The sequence below is a fragment of the Rhinichthys klamathensis genome, unplaced genomic scaffold (genome assembly GCF_029890125.1).
Source record: "Rhinichthys klamathensis goyatoka isolate OS25496 unplaced genomic scaffold, OSU_Roscu_1.1 h1tg000011l_1, whole genome shotgun sequence".
NCBI classification, from domain to species: Eukaryota; Metazoa; Chordata; class Actinopteri; order Cypriniformes; family Leuciscidae; genus Rhinichthys; species Rhinichthys klamathensis.
The window spans coordinates 6,303,392-6,331,009 of NW_026606564.1; the positions used below are offsets into that span (position 1 = coordinate 6,303,392).

The window sequence follows — 27,618 nt, forward strand, 5'->3', positions numbered from 1 at the left end:
ATCACTTACATGTTCCCTTAATTATCTCACTGCAACACTGTCAATGTTACTTTTTACTCTTTGTTGTGTGGATTTTCCTGTGGGGTTGAAAGGGTTAACAGTGTAAGATAAAAAGACCCACCCACAAAATGTATTTTAACAGCAATAAACTGCAAGTTATAAAACAGGTTTATACTGGCAACACTGTTGCCAGTAGTTTACTGTAAAATCTTGTTTTTTGGGTTACCATTATGCTGAAGAGAAGAGCCTGTGCTTCCTTCCAGGAGAAGATCTAGAAACATTGATGATACGCTGCATGTTGCTTTATTTAAAAGGCAGTGACTGTGTAGTTGCTGGTCCAGTGGAAATCTCTTTATTTACAAAAGTTTTTGTGGTTTCAAATGAAATAAGTTCGCAGTAATACTTTGCAACAGAGTTGCCAGTATTTTACTGTAAAAAAAAACTGGTAAGGTCTAACAGCGTGTCAAATAGCTAAACTTATAATAAGCATCATTGTCAGTATATATGTTATGAATGGACAAGTTCAAAACCTGTTACATTGGTGAACTTTACAGGCCACTTTTTGGTTGATTTAGTGTACTTCTGCTATTACCGGCAATCAGACCACAGATTTTTCATCTTTACAATGATACCAACATCATGCATTGGGAACGGTTTACAGTGACATACTGTGTCTTACTTAATTTGGGCTTCAATACTGGTTCAGACTTTTCTGGTGCTGGCTTTTTAGAATTGTGAATCTGAGCCCAATTGTTTGTAACACCAGCACTTTCGTTTCTTTGCCAGAATAGAGTAGCCCATAGTTGCCTAGTCCAAAATCCAAATGCTCTTAACAAACTCTTCTAATTAAATAAATAAATACATATAAGCAAGATGGTATGAGTTGGCTATGGCAACAAAATTGCAAAGATTAGAATGATATTCTGCAGTGATGTGTTGTAATAAAAATAAACCTATACTGTTGTCAGATTGTGGTATGATATTAATGTTCATCCAGTACTGATTATCAAAAGTACTGACATTATTAAAATCAAATGTTGTAATTGTTAACATTAGTCAATGCACTGTGAACTAACATATACAATGAACGACAGTAATTGTATTAACTAACATTAACAAACATTAATAAATACTGTAAAAAATGTATTGCTTATTGTAAGTTTATGTTCGTCAGTACTAACTAATGTTAACAAAAGAGACCTTATTGTAAAGTGTTACCCATTGTTAAGCTGAATCCCAACTCCTCCTGTCATTCCAATCCAAATTCAACATCCAGTGGGCATTGTGACCAGTTTGATTCAAATTCACATTAATACATCAAAAGGGTGCCAAATCTTAAATAAACACTGCTGTAGGGTGTATATTCAGTGTTAATATGCCTAAAAATGAAGGTATTTTTTATGTGGTATAGTATATTTGTTTGCTTAGACCAGACACGCTCATGTCAGTCTCCTATTGGAATTATAGTGCTTTTAAATATGCTGCTTCTGACTCTCCAGGTTTGTGCAGTGTTCAACGCACCAACTCCAGCTGTGGTATTGCAGAGCTAACACCAGATTAACACCAGTGTGTCCATCTGGATAGGCTCCTCCATAATGCTGAGTATGTCTTTGCCTTTTGTTTGTTTGTTTGTTTGTTTGTTTGTTTGTTTGTTTGTTTGTTTGTTTATTTTATTTTTATGCAGTTCATGTAAATTTGGAAGCAGCTTTTTCATCTAATCCCAGCTATATTTAAGGGTATACAGTGAAAAGTATCTTAGTCAATAGAGATAGCCTCTGATGACATTTCTTCAGTGTCACTTCTCCTTCCCACATTTTGACCAACATGAATTTGTTCACCTCTCAGAAGGAATGTAAGCTCAATGTCAATTCAAGACAAAGCTCTCAACCGTTTATCTCCTGAGCAAATTGTGAACTGCAAAAACTTTAGAACATATACATATGCGCATAATGTCAGAACTTTCATGGCATATCGTGGATTTCCAATATGTACAACCACTAGCTAATTCGTGTATCTATAAGTATTTATGTGTGGCCACACTAATAAGAAGTCTGCAATATCTAAAGAAAGCATTTCTATTGATCTATTCAAGAATTGTCAGAAAGAGATTCCAAACTTCCATCTTTGCTCTCAGGACCACAATTTTTACACCTGAGCTGTAAATGTAATGTGACCAGGAAGTCTGGAGCAGCAGGAAAATATTTTGTCTGATAGTCCAAGGCCTTCACTAGAAATGATTCTGAGCTGTGGTGTGGTCACATTTACCATTGCTCAATTCAATCGTTCCAATGGGAATTACAAAATGTAGCTAATGTGACAGCATAAGGCAGCAGAAAGGTAAGAATAAAAGTAAATTTTGCGCTGTACACAAATACTGAATAGTGACTGTATCTTACTGAGCCAATAAGGTATGTTCACAAAGAATGTTCTTTGATAAACTACAGCTGGTCCAAAACGCAGCCGCTAGAGTTCTTACTAGAACCAGGAAGTATGACCATATTAGCCCTGTTCTGTCAACATTGCATTGGCTCCCTATTAAACATTGTATACATTTTAAAATATTGCTGATCACTTACAAAGCACTAAATGGTTTAGCTCCACAGTACTTGAGTGAGCTCTTAACGCATTATAGTCATTCACGTCTATTGCGATCTCAAAATTACGGGCAGTTGATGATAACTAGAACATCAAAATCGACTGCTGGCGGTAGATCCTTTTCCTATTTAGCACCAAAACTTTGGAACAGTCTTCCTACCATTGTCCGGGAAGCAGGCACACTCTGTCAGTTCAAATCTAGACTAAAAACACATCTCTTTGACCTAGCAGCATACACATAACACACTATAGACTTCTATTATTCAATGTTAGGCTGCATAGATTAGGTCAGCCGGAACCGGGAACACTCCCCATAAATCCTGATGTACTTTTTACATCATAAGAAGGAAGGCGTCTACGCTAATATTAGACTCTCTGTTTATCCCGAGGTTTACCACAGCCCGCCGGATCCAGGCCGTATCCAGATCTGATGAAGGACCAGCTCTTGGACACGATGACGCAGTCCTGAAGTGTCAACTAGTCTCCCCCTGTGAAGGCCTCCTTCCCTTTACCCCTGTACAGATAAAACGTTGTCGGGATAATTCTGGTTCGCGTGGCTACGCAGACGCAACAAAAATTTCTGTATTTAAAATTTTTAAGACCAGACAAGTAGTTTGTTGAGGGTTTATTTGTGAAGAAGGACTACACGCCTGCGCACATATACATTCAAACGCGCATACCTATGGACTGAACACGTGATGCGCATGTGCGCGCCGTCTGTGTTTCGCGGGTTTGCGTTTTTGAGGTTTGCGCAGAGATAACGGATAGTCGTTAGGACCTTCGAATCTATTTCAGGGAGTGCGTTCTCGAGACATACCATATTACTGTATTACAGTTATTACTGTAATTGGCATAATTTTGATTAAGATTTGCTAATGCAAGAAAAAGAGACTCAGCACATCACAGAAGTTTGAGGTTTATATTTATTGTTTCATCTTGAAAAGTCTCTTGTGACAATCAGCATACTTTTTTCAAACATTTCTGTACAGATAAGAGAACACTCAGTGCAATAAGACAAAGGACATAGGCTTTCTACCCGTCACAGTGCACATTTTACATACAAAGAGGATTGTACATTGTTACATTTCCAAACGGCACCCTCTGGCCACAAGAGAGTGAATTTCAAACAATCATCTTTATTGTTGATCTGCATTCAGCATAGCTTGGCACACATACAAACAAACAGGCTACACTATCTCCACTACAGAACCTCCATGTTTTTTGAGACTGCAGACCAAGTGCTACCTCGGTTATTTGCTCCCCTTAACCTCGAATCTTGGATCAGCTTTGTCAAACTCTTTGACTACTATAAGGAAGATAAAATGGACCATCTGTCTCATGCTGGATCTCAAACACAATTTCAGCTGTTTAATAGTTTTATTTCTCCCCCAAATCCAAAACGCCTGTAAACTAGCAACCGGTACACAATCCCTTTACCTCTGATAGTCTACAGTCTTTGCGACCCAATGTGACCCAGTTACAGTGAGTACCGGTCTCCAAGGCAACACATTTTGTACAGGCATCAGTTTCCAACATGGAGGTCAAAGGGAGGAATGAGAGAGGGGGGTTGAGAGGGGGTTTTACTGCAAGATCCAAGTACTTTGGCAATGCAATGCTGCATTTGTTAGTTGCATTGTTTGTGCAAATGAATGACCACTTGAACTGATCTGAGAGGTTGAGGTAGAGGGAGAACTGTGTGTATCCGGGTAAAGGATTGTGGAATTGCAGCTCTCTTGTGTACAGCCTATTTGTTTATGCAGCCATAATTCCTGTTGCCAGACCATTTGGCCATGTGAACTACATACAATAGCTGAAAGCTATCAGTCATTGGTTTGTGTTGCTAATACAGATATTGTGTCTGTCTGAAATTTCCAATCAATCTACTCCATTAACGTATAATAAATAATGGCACAGTCATTCTATACAAGACCATTGCGCCAAAAAAAATCTTCTCATTCTACAATTATCCATGTACACAATTCTTCAATAATGCTGAGATGCAAAAAATACAACTTTGATATTCCAGATTGTCATTAATCTCTGGGTGACCCTCCTTTTGGAGGATTCTCACTGGCACCCGCCAGCTATTGCCACAGACCCAAAGAGGAGAGGGTCACCCCTTGTTTTTACAGCTCTTCACACGCCATGTACACACAGAGCAGTTACAACATCCCTTAAAAGAGACATTTTCTGTTTTACACAGAAAATAACTGTTACCCTTTTTCTATGTGCAATGACCTGCCCTTTAATCAGAGTAAATCATACTCTCTGAAACCTACCACTATAGAAACTAAAGGCAGAACAATGAGATTTAAAAACAATGAAATCCTTCTCAAAGGACTTTTGAAAAATGCATGATCTGTTTATTTCTTAATATTAGACATTCAAATAAATGATCTAATAATGTGTGGAAAGGCAGCGAGAAGTAAGCTAGCCCTAATCCAGTCTCCATAACATCCAGTGTTAAAAATAGAGTTCATTCAGTGTGGTTAAAATACCACAGAAAGATCCTTTCCGGAGGTCTTGAAATAGAAAGCTATTGATGAAAAGGTACTGACTGTGTATTGTGATGTTAAAAAAATTATTAATTAATTAAAATGGAAATAAATTAAAGATAGAAAAACAACAATTGCATTGGACTAACTCTACATAATCTTTGCAAAGATATTCCATTTCATTTAGAAAATATCTATTGATGCTAGGTCATTAAGGAATTACACTGAGTATAAAAATATTAGATATTAACAATGATACGAAAACCTCATAAACTACAACCTCTGAAATATTGCTATATGAACCCCACCCACCCATTGTCAGGTGGGAGCACACTCTGATTGGCTTCAGCCCTGCCTGAAAATAAAGGACAGAGCATGACCCTAAAGTGCTCACAAGACCAAGTTAAATGGCCGTGTCCCAGAAGACAGTGGTCTGAGTTGGGTAGGGAGGTGGGCTGTACTTCTTCGCCCCGTTTGATTTCTTCCAACTGGGCATGGTAGGCAGGCTTTCTTTTTTGCATGGGCTACGGTCAGGAAGCCGTTGACGAGACCGTATCTCCCGGCAGAGGCGTTGTTTCCTCTCGATCATCTCCAGCATGGTGCTGTCACCATACAACCATGGCATAGGGGGCATCTGTTGGACACAAGAAGAAGACAGGCTGTCAGGTCTGTTATTTTACAGCTGCACAAATACAAGTTCAGTGATAAAGACAGTACCTGTTGGACATCTGAAGGCTGTTTCTGAGGTGTGCCTTTTGGAGATTGTGCTACTGCTGTGGAAGAAGACCATCCTGCCTTTGAAACTGTCTTCAGGTCTGCAGGGAAAGATGAACAGATGAACATGAAACATTGTATTTCCAGCTGAAAAGATCAGCTTTGACCAGCATGAATTTCTGTGCTGTTCCAGAATAGATCAGGGGTGTTTCTCATACAACGAAGTAACTCGCTGCTTTACTACCATAGTACGATGCATCGTTGAAGAAATCAGCTAGTCACGACTGTTTCCCGAAACTGTACTGTTGCAAATTGGTAGTTCAACCACATTAATGATGTCACGCTGGTGGTGCAGTCATAACTTCTTTTAATGAATCTGTTTGAGATCTAATTAATGCTAGATGTTTTGCTATAAATTACGAACATGGCATCTGAGGACTATTTCTCATTTTTCTCAGTTCTTTTTAAACCACAGGTTTAGAGCTGTCGTTCCAACCACACAACTTTGCAATGCTGTTTGCGAATGTTCGTTAGAACTGTTTTCAGGAAACATGGACTCGTTAAACTATGCTGATAATGACGAAACTTGCGACCATAGTTGGCTAACGATGCTTTTGGGAAACGCACCCCAGGCTGATTTATGCTGGTTATTTCTAGCACATTTATAGTGAAGCTGATCAACCAGTTGATAAACCTTTTTAATCTGCTGAAAAAACTTCTTAAACTAGCCAAAGCTGGTTTCCCAGGCTGATGGGGTTGATCTGTTGGCTGATTTTAGAGAGGTTTCAGCACTCTTTTAGCTAGTCAGGCTGAGATAACAGCTGAATACAGAATTTGGCCCATCAGCATCATCAACTGACCAGCTGTCAAACAAATGCTATTCTTACCAGAGTTTGAGTTCCCCAACATTATATTCGGACTCATGGAGGATCGCCCTGTTCGATTGGATGACACCATGGCTGAAGATCCAGACCTTGTGTCCTTGTCCTGTGCTTTGGGTGATTCTGTGTTATAGTTGCTTTTATCTTTCGCCTCATACCAGGGTACAGTCTCAGTTGTGTGTACTCCCCTATCTTTGCAGTCCCGCCTGCTCATGACATCACTGCCATTGCTGATCCTTTCCTTGCTCCCCCGCCTGCTCTCTGAGCTCTTCTCCTTGTCCTGACCAGATTCTGTGCCATGCTTGCCGCCATCTTTACTATTCCGTCGATTTTCCATGCCTGTTCTACCCTGTTCCTTATTTTCATGTCTATGAGGAAGGTCTATCCCATAGCAAACTTTCTCTCGACTGTCACGTCTGGTGTCATGACCATTTCTTAGCAGTTCTTTACTGTCTTGTCTGGACAAGAGTTCTGGAACAATACAACCTCGGTCTTTACTGTCCCGTCTGGTGATGGGTTCTGCATTGCTGCGGTGATCGGTCCTGTCTTTGCTGTCCCGTTGAGACAGTACCTCAGCGCTACTGCCTCGATCTTTGCTCTCTTGTCGGTGAGGCTGCTCTGGGCCGTTACAAGCAGTGTCCTTGCTGTCCCTTCTGAGTAATGGTTCTGTAGCCATTACGGCGTTGCTGTAGCTGCAGTCCTTGCCGTCATGTCGAGATAAGGCTTCGAAGCCATTTTGCTCTTTGTCTTTGCTGTCCCGTCGATGCGAGGACTTGCCACTGCTGCTGCGGTCTTTATCTCGCTTGGATTCTTTGCTGTGATGGCTCCTCTCCTTGTGCTCCCGTTTGGACTCAGAACTGTGACCCTTTCCTTTGGTTTCACCTAGAAGAGATAAGACATTACAGATATTTCCATAGCTGCCAACTCTCACGCATTGGCCGTGAGACACCCGCATTTGATTGGTTTCACACGCTCACACGCCACACTCCCGATTTCTCACGCTGAAGTGTCAACCCGGGCGGTCAAATGCCTGGAAGATGAGTTTATCTATATATCTACCTGTTGAGCCACTCGTGATCGACTAGTTATACCGCAAATTCGTTAAAAATCTCCCGTTATCTAGAGCGAGCGTGCATGCGAGACAGAGATAGTGCTCCAAACCGCGTAGAGCGAGCGAGAGACCTTGCGCGAGCGAGACCCCCCCCCCCCCCGTCAATAAATCTCACTCGTCTCTACCCCTCCCCCAGGTCAACAAATCTCACTCGTCTCTACCCCCCCCCCCCCCCCCCCCCCCCCCCCCGTCGTCAACAAATCTCACGCCGAGCAAAACTCAAAAGTTGGCAGGTATGTATTTCAGTGACTACATTTCATGCTGAACTCTTTACACTGACGCATTCCAAAAAAAAAACACATTTGATAACTCTTTATTTCGATAGTCCAGTTTAGACATTCTACTAACATGTAACTTTGCAACTACATGTCATTTAACTCTCATTCGAGACTGTCTGCTTAATATCTGCTAACAAACCATTTTTATGGTCTCCCAACTGACATTAACAGACAACAGTAACTTTGCAAGTACATGTCAACTTATTCTACTAACCTTAAAGGTGCATTATGCAATATTGACAGCTAGCGGTTGAAATCGGTACTGCAGTCCAAATAAAAAAAATGTTAGAGAGAGTTGTTTCCCTCGCCCCCTCCTCCTCAGACTCAACGCTCATGCGGGTTGCCAGATTGAGGACACGCAACTGCAATCTCTGACCCAGTTTATTTGCTGGCTTCCATGGCTTCAAACACGCAGTGTTTTCCGCCAACTTGCAACCCAGGGTGTCGAAATACTATTGGGTAAATTTGCAGTGGATATTTCAAAGTAGAATGACTGGCTGCAGCATTGTTTTTTTGGAGAAACAAGTATTTGAATTTAACATGTTTCCTAAATCTCTGCAAACATATTGTGGTATTTTAGTCAAAGAAATTACATACAGCACCTTTAACCCTAACCTAAAGTCTACTAATACTCTAATGACAGTTAGTTGACATGTAGATGCAAATTAATGAGAGTTCCTTTGCCCATATAATCTTTAAGATAATAAGGTTAAGCGTATTTGGCTTGCTTTCCGCAGTGGAGGGGCTTAGATACCCCCCGGTGGAATGCTTGGATGATAAGTATGGTAGCAAGATGCCTAAATTATGTTGGTGGAGTTAGGGAGGTGGAGGGACGCCAAAACAGCTGATGCCAGAGAAAGGTGAGCGGCTGCTTATATGCTCTGGCGGTTAAATGAAAGATTAGATGGGTTCACTCCTCCCGAAATTACGTTGTGTGCTTCAGAGCTGACATATAGTTGCAAAGTTACTTCTAGTTAGAAGAATGACTAAAGTGGACCATCAAAATAAAGTGTAACCTTTTTCTGTTGCAATATTGTAATTTGGTCACTAGGTGTCCCCATGAATTCATAAAGTGGTTTGTTGGTCTGTGTTCCTCTTTGGACCGTGTGTGGTGTCGTGTCAGTGCATTTGTGACAGATGTGCTGCACAATATGTTTCTACCCTAATCTGGGCGATGTAAAGTGTATTGATGTTTCTTTGAAAAGATGTAAATACAATTTTTTTTATTATTATTACATTAACACATTAACTTAAATTGGTCTGTTATAACACTATATTGAACTTGGATAAGATTTTGTGGGTGTGGGTGTGGGTGTGTGTGCGCACTAACCATTAGTGAGATGAGTCTGACCAGCATGATTTCCTCACCCTCATGTTATTCTAAACATGGATGCATTTTTTTTCTTCTTTAAAAAGAAGATATTTTCAAAACTGTCTCAATTCACTTTCATCGTATCTACAAAATAAAAATAAATCTCCTTTTGTGTTCTGTAGACAAAATGACAAGATGACAAGGAAATGACAGAATAAAAAATTTTGGGTGAACTATACCTTTTTCTACTATAACTATAAACTATAAGATTTTTTTGTTATGTATACACACACACCTTTCTATTCTACCTTTCTCTGCCCTCTGTGTACTGCCAGGTAGTATTGTTTAAATGTGTGGTAGGCCTGTTCTTTGCTTACAACACAATCGATGAGTGGGTTCATAAATAGGTCACGCACTGTTTTCCACAGTGAAGGACAGATGATACTCTTGCATCAGCACAGCCATAAACTGTGCCAACGCAGTCTTTGCATGATACAACATACAGGTGCAGCACAGGTGCAAGACCATATGGAAATGTGCAAAATCAACCATCCCGACAACAACAGATACACACTTCATGAGTAGCAGGTAAAAACCTAAAAGCCACATTTGGCAACCAGGGGCTGGTTGCATAAACCATAAGACTAGTCTTACAAGTTAGTAATCCAATTTATTTTACTTTAAGACTGTTCATAAATGTTTTAAGTCAGTTACATAAAAATGTTGATTAGTCTAATTTGATAATGAAACGTAAGGCTGATAACCCCTAACTAACTGCTAGGTAACACTTTAGAATTACGTTCCTTCATTAATGAATACAGGAACAAATGAGTGTTCTATTAACATTAATAGAACTATTAACATTCTAGTACTATTAATGCACTATTAACATTCTAGTAACTAACAAGAAGCTCTGATTAAGGAATTAGTAGGTATTAGTGCTCAGTCGAATGTGGTAGTTCAGCTAATCAGTATTTTTGTCAGGACCGATTGTCAAATACGATTGACAATTAGCATGAAATTCGCTTCGTAGTACATATCCCTTTACGTAAGTGTATTGTATGTACAGTATGTGAATAAAATTAGATAATATATATCCAACTTCATATAGAGAGCTGTGTTATAATACAGTTCACATTTTAGCTATGATATAAAAAATCATGTATCTGAGATTTGCTACACAATCTCGAGGCAATTCATAAATATTTTACGTTTTGTCAGGACCACTATCGTCAAATACGATTGACAATTAGCATACAGTTTGGATTGGCGGTATAGTTTTGTTCTGGGCGAGAGCATGGATAAGAGAAGAGAGAGCAGCAATAACCCCCCTTAGGGTAAACAGAACAGAACCAACATGTATGTTTGCAGATATCATTAATTCAAATTTTAAAGTACAACATAATTTGAGAATTTATTCTGATTCTAGGGCACTCAGGAGGCCTAATCCTGACTGGGTGAGAGGAGGAGCTAGGGATGGAGGAGGGTAATTAGCTCCTGAGAAACACGATAGCTGCAGATAATACTGAAGGAGCATATATATGTATAGGCGTCGTATTCCTATAGGTTGACGTGGATCAGCTGAGAGTCAGCTGACGCGAGCTTGACTAACGTGACCTGCCAGAACTGACACTATACGCATGATTTTTCATACCTCACTGAAGACTACTAACTACTATATACAGGTTCATAATTAATATTAATAATTCATAATGTATAATATAAGGTAATGGTAACCCATTAGTAATGAATCAAGTGTTACTACATCCTTCTAAAGGAACTACTAATTATTTGGATCAGTATTCTAAAGTGAAAATCATGAAAACGTACTCGGCTACTAACGTAACCTCTGTTCTCTCTAGAGAGGGAACGAGTACTGCGTAATATCTTACGCTATGGGGAAAACCTCTTTTCCACGAGATATTGAAGCCAAAAATTATCCTTAATTTTGAATTAATGCAAAACGCTGTGCAGCAGCATGCAGACATAGGCAGGACGGCTCGCGCGCCTATTGGCTGCCCTGCTGCAACAGCAGCAGCCTATCGAGAGAGGCGCTGCGTGACACCATATCCAATGAGGGCATTTCGCGCCCATTTCGTCACGTCCCGCCAGAAAGGGCGTGGTCTCGCCCTATAAATATTGCTCGATAAGGCTGGTACACTGGTTTTCATCGACGAAGCGAACCAGAGCTGTGTATGCACGGCAAGATACGCAGTACTCGTTCCCTCTCTAGAGAGAACAGAGGTTACGTTAGTAACCGAGTACGTTCTCTTACGAGAGTATCTCTCGTACTGCGTAAAGCTTACGCTATGGGGAACACAATGCAAGACGCCGTGCGTACTGGGATCCAACACCAAAGTCCCAAGGGCAGTAGCCCGGGGCTCATGTAGTGCATAATCACCATAGACTCACAGAGAGTCGGAGAAGAGAGGCTGCAAGCATCATTCCCCATGAAATAGCATACTACAGGAGCTAGTTATGTTAACAGTGTTTCACACAGACAGTGTGAACGTGTTCACTGAACTGGGTAACAGTACGGGTAATTCAACAACCATGGAGCTGTTTTATCGCACAGTGAACGATGCACAAGCAAAACTCAGCATCTGGGCCGGTACAGCGGGGCAGATAGCACTGAATTCTATACCGACAGAAGCTTGGCTTGTAAGGCGGAAACCTCTAGGTTATAAAACCTTATAAATGTAGACGGCGAGGCCCAGCCCGCGGCCGTACAGATATCTTGCAAGGTAACCCCACTATACCACGCCCACGACGAGGCCACGCCTCTCGTGGAGTGCGCTCTGACACCCAAAGGACACTGCAGGCCCTTAGAAGTGTAAGCCAGTGCTATGGCGTCGACTATCCATCTGGATAGGCTCTGTTTTGATGCGGCCAGTCCCTTGGAGCGTCCGCCAAACAAAACGAAGAGCTGCTCGGTCTGTCTGAAGACAGACGAGCGGGACACATAAGCTCTCAGTGCCCTGACAGGGCAAAGGAGACTCGCATCCTCCTCCTCATCATGAACCGAGAGAGCGCACAGGGAAATAACCTGGGCCCTGAACGGTGTGTTGAGGGATTTGGGCACGTACCCGTGCCTTGGTTTGAGTATGACTTTTGAGTCATTAGGCCCAAACTCCATACATGACGCGCTTACTGAAAGCGCTTGTAAGTCCCCTATGCGCTTCACTGAAGCGAGAGCCAAAAGAAACACCGTTTTGAAAGACAGATGCTTCATGTCTGACAAATGGATTGGCTCGAACAGGGCACCTTTCATGGCTTCCAAAACCGTAGAAAGGTCCCACACCGGGACTGAAGGAGGTCTGGGAGGGTTCAGCCTCCGAGCTCCCTTAAGGAATTGCACGACTAGGTCGTTTTTCCCCAGTGACTGGCCAGACACAGGTTTTGTAAACGTTGCTATGGCCGCCACGTACACTTTGAGCGTGGATGGGGTCCTGCCCTTATCCAGCAGCTCTTGAAGGAAGGAGAGTACTTCCGTGACCCCGCAGTCTACGGGTGAAAAGCCCTGAGCTTGACACCAGGCAGAGAACACAGACCACTTCGAGGAGTAGAGCCGTCTAGTAGACGGGGCTCTCGCCTGCGTGATCTTGTTTAACACTCCCTCCCAGGAGGTTAGCGGGTACCCGTTGATGGCCCATGCATGTAGGGACCATAGTTGCGGGCGAGGATGCCAAATCGAGCCCTTGGCCTGAGAGAGGAGGTCTTTCCTCAACGGTATTGGCCACGGGGCAGTGCTGGTCAGCCGAATCAGGACTGGAAACCAAGTCTGGTTTGTCCAGAGCGGAGCCACAAGCAGCACTGGGCATCCGTTTTCCCTGATTCGTTCCAGCACTTGAGGCTGGAGCGAGACGGGGGGAAAAGCATAGAGGGGACAGCGAGCCCAGACGTGGGCCAGCGCGTCCTTGCTCTTGAAGAAATATTTCGGACAGTGAGCGTTTTCGTGGGACGCGAACAGGTCCACCTGTGCTCTGCCGAACGTTTTCCACAGCAGTTGGATCATCTTGCGGGTGCAACGACCATTCCCCTGCTGGGACATTGTTTCTGGACAGTCTGTCTGGTCCCACATTCAGGCGACCAGGCACATGCGCTGCTCTCAGCGAGAGCAGGTTGTGCTGAGCCCAGACCAGAAGGCGTTCCGTCAACCTGTAAAGGTTTCGGGACCTGACGCCGCCCTGGCGATTTATGTGTGCCACCACTGACATGTTGTACGACCGGACCAGGACGTGGTGACCTTTTATCTGGGGACAGAAGCACCGTAGCGCTTTGTCGACTGCTATCATTTCCAAGCAGTTTATGTGAAGGAGCCTTTACCGTTCTGACCACAGGCCAGCGAACGGTCTGCCCTATAGCAGCGCTCCCCATCCCAAGGTGGAGGCGTCCGTAGACACCGCCTGCACACTCGAGGCGGTCCACAGACTCACACCTGACTGACATCAGTCGGTTACTTTCCAAGGTTTCAGAGCTGAAAACGCACTTTAGATCGACCCTGAGGCGAAACAGACCAGCGGTCCGTGCCCAGGGCGGAACTCGCGCTTTCAGCCACATCTGCAGCGGGCGCATGTGAAGCAGGCCCAGGTGGAGCACAGAGGCTGCTGAGGCCATCAGGCCCAGCATTTTCTGAAACCTTTTGAGCGGGACTATAGAGCCGTGGCGGAAGGATTTCGCGACGCGCTGAATGTCTAGTCCGCGCTCCGATGACAGGCGTGCTGTCATGGATCGCGAGTCCAGCACTGTACCCAGAAAGAAATGTTCTGACTGGGGGACAGTGAGCTCTTCGCCCGATTGACTGTGAGGCCCAGATTCTCGAGGTGCTCGAGTAATGTGGCCCTGTGTTCTATGAGCTCTGAGTGAGATCGAGCTAGAATCAGCCAATCGTCCAAGTAGTTCAAAACTCGCATGCCCCGGAGTCTCAGGGGTGCGAGAACCGCGTCCATGCACTTCGTGAATGTACGGGGTGCTAGGGACAGGCCGAACGGCAGGACTGTGTATTGATATGCCTGGCCCTCAAAGGCGAATCTCAAGAATCACCTGTGATGGGACGCTATTTGTATCTGGAAATAGGCGTCTTTCAGATCTATTGACATAAACCAGTCCTCTTGGCAAACTTGCGTGAAGATTTTCCTGGTTATAAGCATTCTGAATTGGTGCTTCACAAGCGCTCTGTTCAGCTGTCGCAGATCTAAAATGGGTCTGAGACCTCCATCTTTTTTCGGTACCAGAAAATATCTGCTGTGTAGGCCCCCTTTTCTCTGAGCTTGAGATAAAGGTTCTATAGCACCTTTGCTCAGTAGTTTCGCTATCTCGGCTCGAAGTAGATGAGATACTTCGTTTTTCACCGTCGCCTCGACGCGCGCCGTATAACGGCAGGGACGTCAAGTGAACTGTAGCGAATAGCCTCTTTTTATAGTGTTCAGCACCCATTCTGATACCCCAGGAAGCTGTGCCCACACAGCTTCCTGAGATCTGGGCTCTGGCCGTGACATAGTGACGGCAAGGGAGCTCCGGCGTGCTGTAACGCAGACACTGTGTTTACAGTGTGTGAGGCGGGGGGCGCGCCGATCGCGGCGGGCAGCCTGGCCGCGCTCAAAACCCTTATAGCAGTTTGCTGAGGGAGAGAGAGCGGGGTGAGCCCCGTGGGGCTTAACATGTCTGTGAGTGAATGTGGGCGCAGGACAGCGGGCACATTTACTGCACTGAAAAACACAGTCGGCCTGAGCTGACTGAATGCGTGTTGGTTTCGTTTTTACAGAACCCGTGGGACATGTGGTGTGTAGTGTTTGTGGGCACTGAGACGTAGGCACATTCACTACATTTAGTGCACAATCGACACGAGGCGATTTTGTTTGTGCGAGCCCTGCATTTTTGCGGGCTGTGTTTGTGTGTAGAAATGAGCCCTGGGTTGTGGGCATTTTTAATACACTCATAACACCATCGGCTGTGGCCGCAATACCAGAAAATACACCGTTTATGTGATTTATCTGGGTCGCCGTGGGAACAGCATTTGTGTGCAGGCAAGCGGGCATGGTACTGGCTTGCTTACTGCAAAATACACTGGAACAGTCACATTTTATGGAACTGAACGAGCGAAAATTTCAGTGGAAGTCTGGCCGTAGCGAGACTGAAACACCGTCGATTTCCTAGGAGGCTAGGAAGACTTGTGTTGGTTTCGTTTTACAGAAACCGTGGTAGTGTTTGTGGGCACTGGGTTGTGGGCACATTCACTACATTTAATGCACAATTGACATGCGTCGATTTCATTTGTGCGAGCCCTGTACCGTGGCGGGCTGTGTTTGTGTGTAGAAATGAACACTGGGCTGTGAGCATTTTATTACACTTATAACACCATCGGCTGTGGCCGGAAAACCAGAAATACAATGATTACATGATTTTTCTGGGTCGCCGTGGAAACGGCCTTTATGTGCAGGCAAGCGGGCCGTGGTACCAGCTTGTTTACTGCAAAATACACTGGAACCGTAACATTTTCTGGAACTGAACGAGCGAAAAGTTTCGGTGGAAGTCTGGCCGCGAGACTGAAACACCGGCATTTTCCTAGGAGGCTAGGAAGACTTGTGTTGGTTTCGTTTTACAGAAACCAGAAAATACAATGATTACATGATTTTTCTGGGTCTCCGTGGAAACGACCTTTATGTGCAGGCAAGCGGGCCGTGGTACCAGCTTGTTTACTGCCAAATACACTGGAACAGTCGCATTTTCTGGAACTGAACAAGCGAAAAGTTTCGGTGGAAGTCTGGCCGCGGCGAGACTAAATTTTTATCTGCTGCGAGAGCCGGGATCGAACACGGGTCTCTCGCGCGAAGGCTTTAGGTTCCACCACTGACCCACAAGGAGAACTACAGAACTGCGTGTTATACAACAGGCTCATTGCTGCAATAATGACATTTTCAGCTGCTCAAACAAGGAGCTGAGAAATGTTTGAAAAATGGAGATTAGTCCGGCCTCGGCGGGACTAAAACACACTCTTTTCTCATTTTGCCGGTGACGCACGCCCATGGGGGGCGGGGGAGATTTCTTATAACGTAAAGAAAGCTAGCCGCGGTTTTAGCTCCCGGTCTTGATGCTGGCCCGTTTCCCTGACGACTCGCGGACAGAAGGGGAAGGTCCACAGAGCTCGCCCAGTCCTCACTGTCCGACGCCAGGATAGAGCAGCAGGTCTCCTCGACAGATGCAGCTATCTCGTCGTCATTAATGGCGGAAGCGGCGGCGCGCAACGGCCGTTATCCGTCAGTGAGCGACTCGAGTGAAGCTGGTGAAGCTGGCAGGCGAACCGGCGAGCTTTCACGGGCTGGAGAAGGCTCGGGGACCCGCTGAGTACGGCGCTTTTTTACGGCGCGGCACTGCAGCGGGTGGAAGTGCAGTCTCGCTGAAGGATGCCAGGCGAGTCCTCAGAGTCACCGTAGGCAATCGCTCGCAGTGAGGGCAGCCGCCGTCGGCGAGCGCGAGAGCTGCATGATCCTCTCACAGGCAGGAACGCATCACATGGCGGTCCCCGTCGCTGAGTGTGGCTCGGCACGAGCCACAGGAGGATGGCATCTTTAAAAAGACGCGGCTCTTTTAGATGATAGACGTGTGAGTCGCGGGGCGAGCACATACACACAGAGCAGACTAAAGGATATATAGTATGCCGGGAAAGCGCAGCAGGTACGGCAGTTGAAGGCGGCGAGGCCAGCGACTCCAGAAGCTCGTCCCGCTGAAAGGCTTGCGTCGACGACGCGGCTTCTCACTCCGGATCCAGCGTTGCGTACGCTTCGCTGAAGAGATGAAAATCAGTGTACCAGCCTTATCGAGCTATATTTATAGGGCGAGACCACGCCCTTTCTGGCGGGACGTGACGAAATGGGCGCGAAATGCCCCCATTGGATATGGTGTCACGCAGCGCCTCTCTCGATAGGCTGCTGCTGTTGCAGCAGGGCAGCCAATAGGCGCGCGAGCCGTCCTGCCTATGTCTGCATGCTGCTGCACAGCGTTTTGCATTAATTCAAAATTAAGGATAATTTTTGGCTTCAATATCTCGTGGAAAAGAGGTTTTCCCCATAGCGTAAGATATTACGCAGTACGAGAGATACTCTCGTAAGAGAACTACCTAATATTGACTGAAGTCATTGTAAGGTTTTGAGGTTTTGGTAAGGTTTTGGATAGTAATGACTCAAGTCTAGATCTTTCCTAAGGAACTACTAATTATTTGGATCAGTATTCTAAAGTGAAGATCATGGAAACACACTAGTAATGACTAAATTTATTACTCAAAATTACTCAAAAGCTTTCAATGATTTCAGTCAATATTAGGCAGTTATCATGTTTTTCACTTTAGATTACTGATCCAAATATGTAGTAGTTGCTTTAGAAGGATGTAGTAACACTTGAGTCATTACTAGTGGGTTACCGTTACTGTTACCTTGTATTATAAATTATGCATTATTCATGTTAATTATGAACCTGTATATAGTAGTTTTCTGGGAGGTATGAAAAAAAATTATTTACTGATTAGCTAATAGTGAACTACCACATTCAACAGCGTTATTACTTACTAATTTGTTAATCAGAGTTTCTTGTAGGTTAATAGTAGTTACTAGAATGTTAATAGTGTGTTACTCATTTGTTCCTGTGTAGTTATTCATTAATGAAGGAACAGTATTCTAAAGTGTTGCCAATAAAACTAAAACAGATTTTAGAAATGAGAAAGGAAATAAATATCTATTTTAAGGAGTGAATGCCTTAGTCCAAGAAACTACTTCACACTAATCTCAGTATGAGCTGTGTGAGCTTTAAAGGGTTAGTTCACCCAAAAATTAGAATTTTGTCATTAATTACTTACCCTCATGTCGTTCCAATTCTGTAAGACCGTTCATCTTCAGCACACAAATGAAGATATTTTTGATGAAATCCAAGAGCTTTCTGACTTCTCTATACAGCAACGCAACGACCACTTCTAAGGCCAAGAAAGGTAGTAAAGACATTGTTAAAATAGTCGATGTGACTCCAGTGGTTCAACCTTAATGTTACGAAGCGACGAGAATACTTTTTGTGTGCAAAAAAACAAACAAAAATAACGACTTTATTGAATAATTTCTTCTCTTGTGTGTCAGTAGCCACAGTGCAGCGCTTCCGGGTTCTACGTCAAAACGCTTATGCCAATTGGCCATTGCTGTTCACGTGAGCTCCACGACACATGCGTGTGATGCTGACGCAGGAGCCGGCCAATACAAAGCCTGCGTCCTGACGTAGAACCCGAAAGCGCTGCAGTGTGTTTACTACGTCAAAAGTGTAGGAGACTGACAAAGAAGAGAAGAAATTCTTCAATAAAGTCGTTATTTTTGTTAGTTTTTTTGTGCACAGAACGTATTCTCGTCGTTTCATGACATTAAGGTTGAAGCACTGGAGTCACATGGACTATTTTAACTGTTCTTTACTACCTTTCTGGGCCTTGAAAGTTGTATATGCCTGATGAAGGTCATGAGACTGAAACGTTGCTAAACCAATTTTGATCCTCGTTTGCAAGTATTGATATTGTGCGGGATTTCCTTGTTTTTTGGGGGGTCTTGAAAGTTGCAATGACGTTGCTGTCAATGGAGGGACAGAAAGGTCTCGGATTTCATAAAACATATCTTAATTTGTGTCCCGAAGATGAACGAAGGTCTTACGGGTTTGGAACGACATGAGGATGAGTAAATGATGACAGAATTTTCATTTTGGGGTGAACTATCCCTTTAAGTTAAAGGCTTAATTTTTTTTCCTTAAGCACGGTACGTGCCTGTGCAGGTATAGCTCTGCTCACTGGCTTTGCACGTTCATTCCACTGAGTTCTGAGAGCTTCACACATTCACTGCAATGGGGCTGCCGTGACCTGCATCGGGATTGGTCTTTAAATCCTATGAGGGAGACTCTGCAGGGAGACCCCCCCCCCTCCCTTTAGTCCTCTTTTAGATGAGCAGTAATGTGCCTCTGCATTTGAAGTGCAGTGGACCATTTCTTCAGTGGGATGAAGTGATATCAAGGCCTTTTTGACAATCTGACCTTTTTTGAGAGGTGTTGCCGGAGGTGAGATACAATGACTAACAAATGACTGTTCACATCTTGTAACTTAGATTAAGTCATGATAGTCGACATGTATGGAGAGATTGCAATCACAGTTTTTTTCAATATTCTGCTCTGAAGCTACAATCAGTGCATTGATGATGCAAAAACATGCAAAATAAAGCAATAAGCCACAAAAGACTGCATTAAATTGATTTTACCATGGATAGGAGGTGTTCTTTTAGAGTCTGTTTTATAATTGTTTTTTTTTTTTTAGCCTTCTGCACTTATGAAAATGTAAGTATGCCATATAAAACTGTCTGCAATATGATCCCACATAATTAGATAATTCACTTCTAATGGAAGATATTCACAGTTAATAACCGACACTACCTTAACTGCCACCACATGCAGATAAACACTTATGTACCTTTATAAAGACTTTAAAAAAATAGTGCATATTCTTCATTTTTCTTTGGGGGGGGGGGGGGGGGGGGGTAAGAGCAGTTGTTAAGAACTGTTTACATATTAAAAGAAACATGCTACTGGTTTAATGCATCAGCAGCAGGTCTGGGGAATGAACACTGACCTTAGCCTCTTAATCTCTCTGGATTAAATTTTATGATCTATGTCAGTCTGTAAAAATCTGATTAAACTTTTGTGCAGAGAGAAGCATGCCAAAACACAAGGGCAGAATGGATGTCATTCTTTGAATAATTATTATTTTAGCAAGGTGTTAGGTCCAACACAGGGTGTCTTAGAAACTTCACAAATATATAGTGAATATAATAGACCCGCAGGATTTAATGGACTTCGGACAACTTTCATAAAATAATAGTAAAATAATAAAATAGGCCTACAACTCATTCAATTCCCACACTAGTTCTCTCAGTCCCTGCAAAATAAAAGTCTTCACATAACAAAGCAGTAACACTTTATTTTGAAAGTCCACTTTACACATTCTACTAACAATAAGTAATTTTGGAACTACATGTCAACTACAAGTCGTTAGAGTATTAGTAGACTGTCTGCTTAATATCAGCCTAACACTTTCTACTGACTATAAGTAAACGTATAAGTATGTCAACTTATTCTACTAACCCTAACCTAACCTAACAGTCTAATATTACTCTAATGAGAGTTAGTTGACATGTAGTTGCAAAGTTATTTATAGTTAGTAGAATGTCTGAAGTGAAGTATCGTAATAAAGTATAACCGATAAAATTACTGCAAAAATACAAAACTAAAAATCTGTTGTCGGTATCTTTGTGCTAATTTGAGTCAGATTTGAATTAAGTCAGTTGTTATTTCATTTTACTAAATGTGTTTTGCATGAATGTTGAACACTGAATGTTTTTGCATGATGTGTCTTTTTGTGTAAAAGACACTTGAGCGAACGTTTGAAGGTTTCAACACTGGTGAGTTACAATTACTAAATTGGTGACTACATATATTAATCTGAGAAATAGACAATCGCACTCACTTTCTCCCGGCTCCTTGCTCTTTCTGCCGCTGGTATTCTTTTTCAGCATGTTCCTGCCAGTGGTGAAGAGGTTGGTGAGCTCATCCAGTGGGCTAGTAGGCGTCCGTGAGCGTGCCACTGAGACGTTCTGCATAGATCCGTGATGCCGCCCCCCTGAGCTTGAATCCTGTGGCGGGGATGCCTTTCCGTGAGGTGTGGCCGAGGCGCTGCGAGGAAGGCCTGCTGTGGGAAACGGCCCGTCAAAAGGCGGTGAGCGCATGAGGCTGAGGGGCGTCAGGCAGCGGCCCATACTGACAGGTGAGGGGCAGGCTGAGTGGCTGCGCTGATAACCGTGTGAAGAGGAGGAACTTTTATAGAGGGCACAGGGCAACGGCGGTGCCGACGATCGCCCAGATACTGTTAATGTAGGAGTGGCTGTTAGCTCCCTCTCGGCACGTCTTAGGTGCGATGTAGAGGCAGAGCCAGAAGGTTCCAGAGAAGTTGGTGACTTGCCATAAGAGCCGTTCTCTAACATAGGAAGCTTTGTTACATCGAGAGGGGTGAGTGGGGACTCGTCTGAGTTGGGCGAGCACTGAGCAGGGGCAGGAGGGAAAACCAGTAAAGGTGGCCTGTGGGCCAACAAGTTGGGGAATGGGGCGGGGATGTCACAAAGGAGGGGCGTGCCTCGAGGGGTGGTACAACGGCTCAGGGGGGCATGGATGTCAAGCTCAGGTGGGCAGGGTGTGGTACACTGCGATCGACAGCTCAAAAGATCCCAACGGGAGTCAAACTCGTCAAGGGTAGGGTACTTCATCTCTTCATAGACAGCCTCACCCGGCTCGTCTTCCTCAGCACGAGGGGTCGGTTCTTGGCCCACGTTCCCAGACATCTCAATGTAGATGGGTTCATCAAAGTCTGAGTCCTGTGGGCCCTGCGGCTGAGGAGGAGAAGGGGCTTGGCTATCCCTTGAGAAGATAGAGGGAGAACTTTTTGAGCCATGATTGCGGATGTAAGACTCATCAAAAGAAGTGCTCAGTTGTGTGTTGGGATTCCTTTTAGGTTTTGGTGGAGGAACTTTCCTGCAGTCCTCACTGCAGTCTTGTGTTCCTGAGTAAGCAGAAAAAAAACATAAAGAAAGATATGGATTAGCATAGTAGCAGAGAGTTCGAGTCATCTGTACATAGGATGATTTAATAACTTTCAATTATTCAGATGCCAGATGGTCCTGCTGTCCAACTCAGTCACCAACTTTATCACCAATTCCATACACGCACACAGTAATATATTTTATATGACATACAATTAAAAAAAAGCTGTGTTTTAAATACACACATCGGCAAACACAATCTGGGCACTCCCTCAAAAGTGACACACACGAGAATAGATGATAATCTTGTACACAAACCCTACTGTTCCAACTCCCATCTGAGAATAAAAATGATAAAATGCCTTGATTTCCAGTACTGAGAAAAGATCATCTTTCATCATATCCAAAGAACATTTTCTCATAAACGGTTTGTGGGTGTGTAAAGAGAGAAAAGAGTATTGCACCAGATTAAAGTCATTTTTCATGTTCTCTCTGGGAGTCAGTGAATCCCTTTGCGCATGCCTGGAGAAAAAAAAAGACTATATGTGTGTTAATTCAGTGAAAGTGAAGACTGGTGGATCTTGAGATCCGTTTCAACGCCTCTGATTGTGCCCTTCCTCCTGCTCTCTGCCTCTTCCCTCCCTACGAGTGGATGTGTTTACCCTCGCCCCCTCTCCTCCAGGGGAACTAAATCTAGGTCAATCGCTACTCCTGAATGAATTCTGTGCTGGTCCCTCCCCCCACACACCCCCCACCTCCCGCTTCAACACGCAACTGTCCTCTGAATGAGGGACATCCCCCACTCTTTGGTGCGCATTGGCTAAAGCGCTGTTGAGCTGGCTGCCTGCCTATTCCTCATTGGCTGTTGCCGCGCTCTAACTTCCTGTCACCTCGCTGACGATTGGTGGAGGCTGATGTCTGATGTCTGGATTGGTTGAGCAGCAGGGGGTCTCTGTTTCTGTGGGCTGGTTGCCGTGGCATTGAGGAAGATCTGCGTGCACACTGTGATCCCTTCAAATTCTGACGAAAAGCAACTCTCACAGCATACGTCAGTACTGCAGAAACATAAATCGACTTAATACTTTTGCAGCCTGCAGCTTTGGTTCTTTGACGTATGTTCTGTAACTCACCAGAGTTTTGGAATATTAAACCAAAGAGTCTGATCTGCTTTTGTATCTATGAGGGTAAACATAATTAACATTAGAATCCTATTTTGCATATACTGCATGCCATGCATCTATGGAAAGGGATGCATCTCTTGTTCTTTTCAACAACAACTTAAAATTAACACAAAAACACACTATGCTTGTTTACTACTTAAAAACAAAAAGAGAGCAATCACTACATAGAAATAAACTGGTGGGCTTGTTGAGATCTGCATGAGGATATCCCCTGGGGCAGTGTTGACATTACATGACAAGAGTGGGTGTTGTTGAGAACAGTAAAGAACTCAGTTGAATTAACCCCACAATTCATAGCTCATTCACAACACTGCTCTCATATTTACAATCACTTTGCTATATGTTAATCATGAAAGGGTGGAATGGGTATACCCAGCTGGACACAAGGACGATGGACGTAAATGGCTAATTGCTTTTATGAAATGACAGCAAAAGCACTGCTCAAGAAAGAATTAGATGTACAACTGAACAGAATAAACAATATAATTAAGTTAATTATGCTGCTCTGAAACAGTTTGGACTCTATCATTCACCCAACGCAGCACCAGGCAAGTGTTTTTTGCTAGTTTCAGCCCAACGCAGTTATCATTTTCACGACTTTCACCGCATTGTTTAAATAGCAAATGCATTTTTGCCTATTTGTGCGCCCATGGACGTGCTGGTCTGAAAACGAGGTGTGTTCAGGCACATTGTTGGTGTGTTGCTATTTTGAGGCAACTGAAATAGACTGTGCCATTGTTCAACTGAAACCTGGTCTAAAGTCAAGGACGCAATATATTTTTTTGTTCTTTAAAGAGTGCGTTAGTAATATACGCCTATAGGCGGGTCCACAATGCGCATACACTTTGTCCTGTAGATGTTCTGCTTGCTCGCTTTAACCTCGCGCACGAGCAGATCCGTTTCCTCGCTAGAGAAGCAGTCCGTTTTTTCCGCTTGCAAATTTCGCCATGTAATCTGCCATGGCGCGAGCGCAACTGGCTTTTAAAGGGAATGGGAGATGAGACTCTGATTGGTTTATTTCACGTTATGCAGAAAACACACCTATTACTCATTAAGAGAATAGAGACAACCCTTTTAGACCATGTGCCGCGCGCCGGCCATTTTTCCCATCGTTAAACTAGCAAGTGGATTCGGACACGCCCTGAGTGCACTTGTGCCGTGCACTTTAGACCAATGCGCTTAGATCCTTAAAATAGGGCCCTTTATGTTTGCCAGGCAACATTGCAATTTGTTGTATTAATATATAAAGTGTTTATTTATATATTTACTTATTTTATTTTTTATTTTTTTAATATTTTCTTTTACTTTTTTAGGCCTATTTGCAACCTTTATTGATAAAAGATTGGAGAGAGAACAGGAAATAGTAGGCTGAATGGTAATTTAGCAGGCACTTTACAGTTCACCTACAACAAGAACCTACTGTGACTGAAAGGAAGTGCTGGGAGACCATTTTAGGGTCAACTGGATACACCTTTACTCAATGTGCAAAAATGTTGTCCTGCACCTGGATGACTATGAAACATCACCTACTACAGTCTTGTTTGCACAGCTTAGTCCAGCTAAGGCTTCACATTATTTGACTATTCAAAATTATGGTACTGTCCACATTGTTGACTCAGGTGTGTTTGCTTTTAGCCAAGATTCAATTGAACCAATTTTTCAACATCAGCTGGTGTATAACTACAGAATCAGTGGATCTCAACAGGAAATGTGAAGCTTGGATTAAACCCCATGGCATCTTACCGTCACACCTCTCCGAATCATCGCCTTTACACCCGGTGGGACTGAAGTCCACAGCTTCAGAGGAGATGCTGAGTTTAGTGCTGGGGTCCCGCCGGGGCTTGGGTGGGGGCTGCTTACGGGATGTGGGGCTGCCCTCCTCTTCCACTCCTCCCACGGAGTGCAGGGACTGGGAGCGAACGGCGAAGCCCGGATTACAGGGGGGCTGGTGCTGGTGCTGGTGAGGGGACACGTGTTCCGCAGGGGCTGGCATGCTCATTGAGCCCATTCGCAGGTGCTTACCCTCGGCGACCACCTCTTCCCCCCTGAGAAGAGACCACACATATAGGAATAAAACAAGTCATGAATGGATTCTGAAGTCAAGAGCAGCACCGTATCATTAGTTAATGTATTAACTAACATGAACTAACAATGAGCAATTCATTTGTTACAGTATTTATTAATCTTTGTTAATGTTAGTTAATAAAAATCCAGCTGTTCATTGTTTGTTCATGTTAGCTCACATGGCATTAACTAATGTTAACAAATACAACCTTTGATTTTAATAATGTATTAGTAAATGTTGAATTTAATATTAAGATTAATAGAAGTGCAGTTCATTATTAGTTCATGATAACTAATGTAGTTAACTAATGTTAAGTAATGAACCTTATTGTAAAGTGTTACCATATATTAAAGCATTAAGCCAGAATTTAATTAATGTTCGGTCAGTATATTTACATTTTTAGATTGTATGTAATAATAACAGTATGAAAACTCTGTTTTATAGTTTCTATACTGAAGTACAGACTTTTAAATTCAGTTCGTACACTAAACAAATTATGTAATCCACAAGATGACATGAAATGAAAACATTGTTGTTTCTACAATATTTTGGATTATTTAATTATTTTGAGCATCATTGATACATTACATCATTACAACATTACAATCAACTGCACTACAATTCTCTAAACCAAGAGTTTGTCAGCCTCTTAATGTGTCTTATCTAAAACCACGCAGTGCTGCTTAGTGAATCATTCTGTGCTGATGTGTGTCTGTGCACGTAATTAGCAACGCACTGATGAGATCTTTGATGAAGTTACTCATCTGAATGAATGGCTTATTTAGAGCTATTGATTTTTGTTTAGCACCCCTTCCGACTTGTAATGAGACAGTAAAAGGCCCTCGACATAGCAGGAATAGATTTTTTAAGTGGATGTTTTGATTGCACTTTCAGGAGCTTGACCAATTGGAAAAAAAGTTAGTTGTTAAAAAAAACAACTAACTTTGTCAAGAAATATAAGCCTAAATAGCATGAAGATAATTTTCCAGGATTTGATGCAATAACGACAATGATACACTGTTACAAATATATGACATCATGCTCTATGGACTGCATTGGAAAATATCTTTGATCTTCCTTGGTCTCTATTTTAACTTTGAAACTCATGCTTCCTATTTACTCCCTACTATATCTCGGTTTCTATTGCACTGGGTTTGTAGCCCTGAATTCCTTTGGTTCTTCTGATGTCCTAAATCAAAAGTCTCTGTTAAATTCACTCTCTTGCTCTCTCTCGCTCTCTCTATTCCCTAAAGATTGCTGTCCCACAATTGAGAATGAGTTTACTAGTCATTAGTTTGATTTCAAGGCCATACATCTATTACCTGAGCATAAACATGTGTTTGTGTAACTTGGTAACTTCCGCACATACAGCTGCTGAACAGCAGGAGTCTCGAGAGAAGGGTTCATTGGTCAGGGGCTTAACTTTGCCTAGCAACAGGGTACCTACGGAAACCAAACACAAAATCTGCTTCTGTTGCTCTGTGCAACCAGTCCCCTCACACACACACACACACACACACACACGTGACGGATCAGGTATTAAGCTCTCATTAGGAAGAGGAACAGTGATGTTGGAGCAGCTGTCTGCACTGCATGTGATTGCTCCTCCTCGGCAAAGACAAGTTTCCTACTGTTAAAAATAGCCGATGCCATACTTCTCCTTAGCAAAGTGTTCAGTGCAGCTTTAAACAATCTTTTTCTCAGATTCTGAAGGTAGAATTGCTATTATGCTGCAGTTTTTTTTTTTTTTTTTTGCATTGAAACTTAAATTGACTTGACTTATAAAAACTGATTCAAAACGTGTTTTTAATTTTCTATCCAGTCCCATTTTGACTCTTATCTCTGACAATTATAACTCCACCATCTGAAGGTAGATTTCCCCAAACAGTGTAAAAACTGGGGGTCTGTTGCACTTTTCAAAACTTTGCACTGCAACACAACCAATGGCTTGAGTCTGGGGTGGGGCTATTTGTTTATCCAACCAATGGAGGCCGTATCTAGAAAAACTCTTTTGAAAATATCAAGTCAAGTCACCTTTATTTATATATAGTGCTTTATACAATACAGATTGTTTCAAAGCAGCTTAATAGTGATAACAGGAAAATTATGCATTCCAGCTGTTGTTCAGATGAACTCAGTTCAGTGTATTAAGTTCCATTGTAAAGATCATTAATTATTAAAATAGTTAATTTCATCTATAAAGCAGTTCTGCAAAAAAGGATGTCATCGTCCAGCTCAGTTCAGTTCTCATACATACAACAGCGTCAGTACAGTCAGATCAAAAATATGTTTGCATATTAGGTGACCCCATAGTCATTAGGTGTGTACTTAGTTGTGTACTCGCGGTACTTTGATGTCATAGACCGAGTGCCGCTTCAAGACGAACACAC

General features: G+C 43.1%; 1 protein-coding gene across 1 annotated transcript in view; it reads right to left on the minus strand.

The window, feature by feature from the left end:
• Positions 1-3,500: 3,500 nt before the first annotated feature.
• nyap2b (neuronal tyrosine-phosphorylated phosphoinositide-3-kinase adaptor 2b) overlaps positions 3,501-27,618 on the minus strand; it is a 29,836-nt gene continuing 5,718 nt past the window's right edge. Inside the window, exons 3-7 of the mRNA XM_056264785.1 lie at positions 24,907-25,208; positions 20,917-22,002; positions 6,692-7,567; positions 5,808-5,905; positions 3,501-5,724 (exon numbers count right to left, since the gene is read on the minus strand). Coding sequence (XP_056120760.1) covers positions 5,494-5,724; positions 5,808-5,905; positions 6,692-7,567; positions 20,917-22,002; positions 24,907-25,208 — 2,593 coding nt within the window. The 3' untranslated portion in view covers positions 3,501-5,493. The remainder of the gene's footprint in view (positions 5,725-5,807; positions 5,906-6,691; positions 7,568-20,916; positions 22,003-24,906; positions 25,209-27,618) is intronic.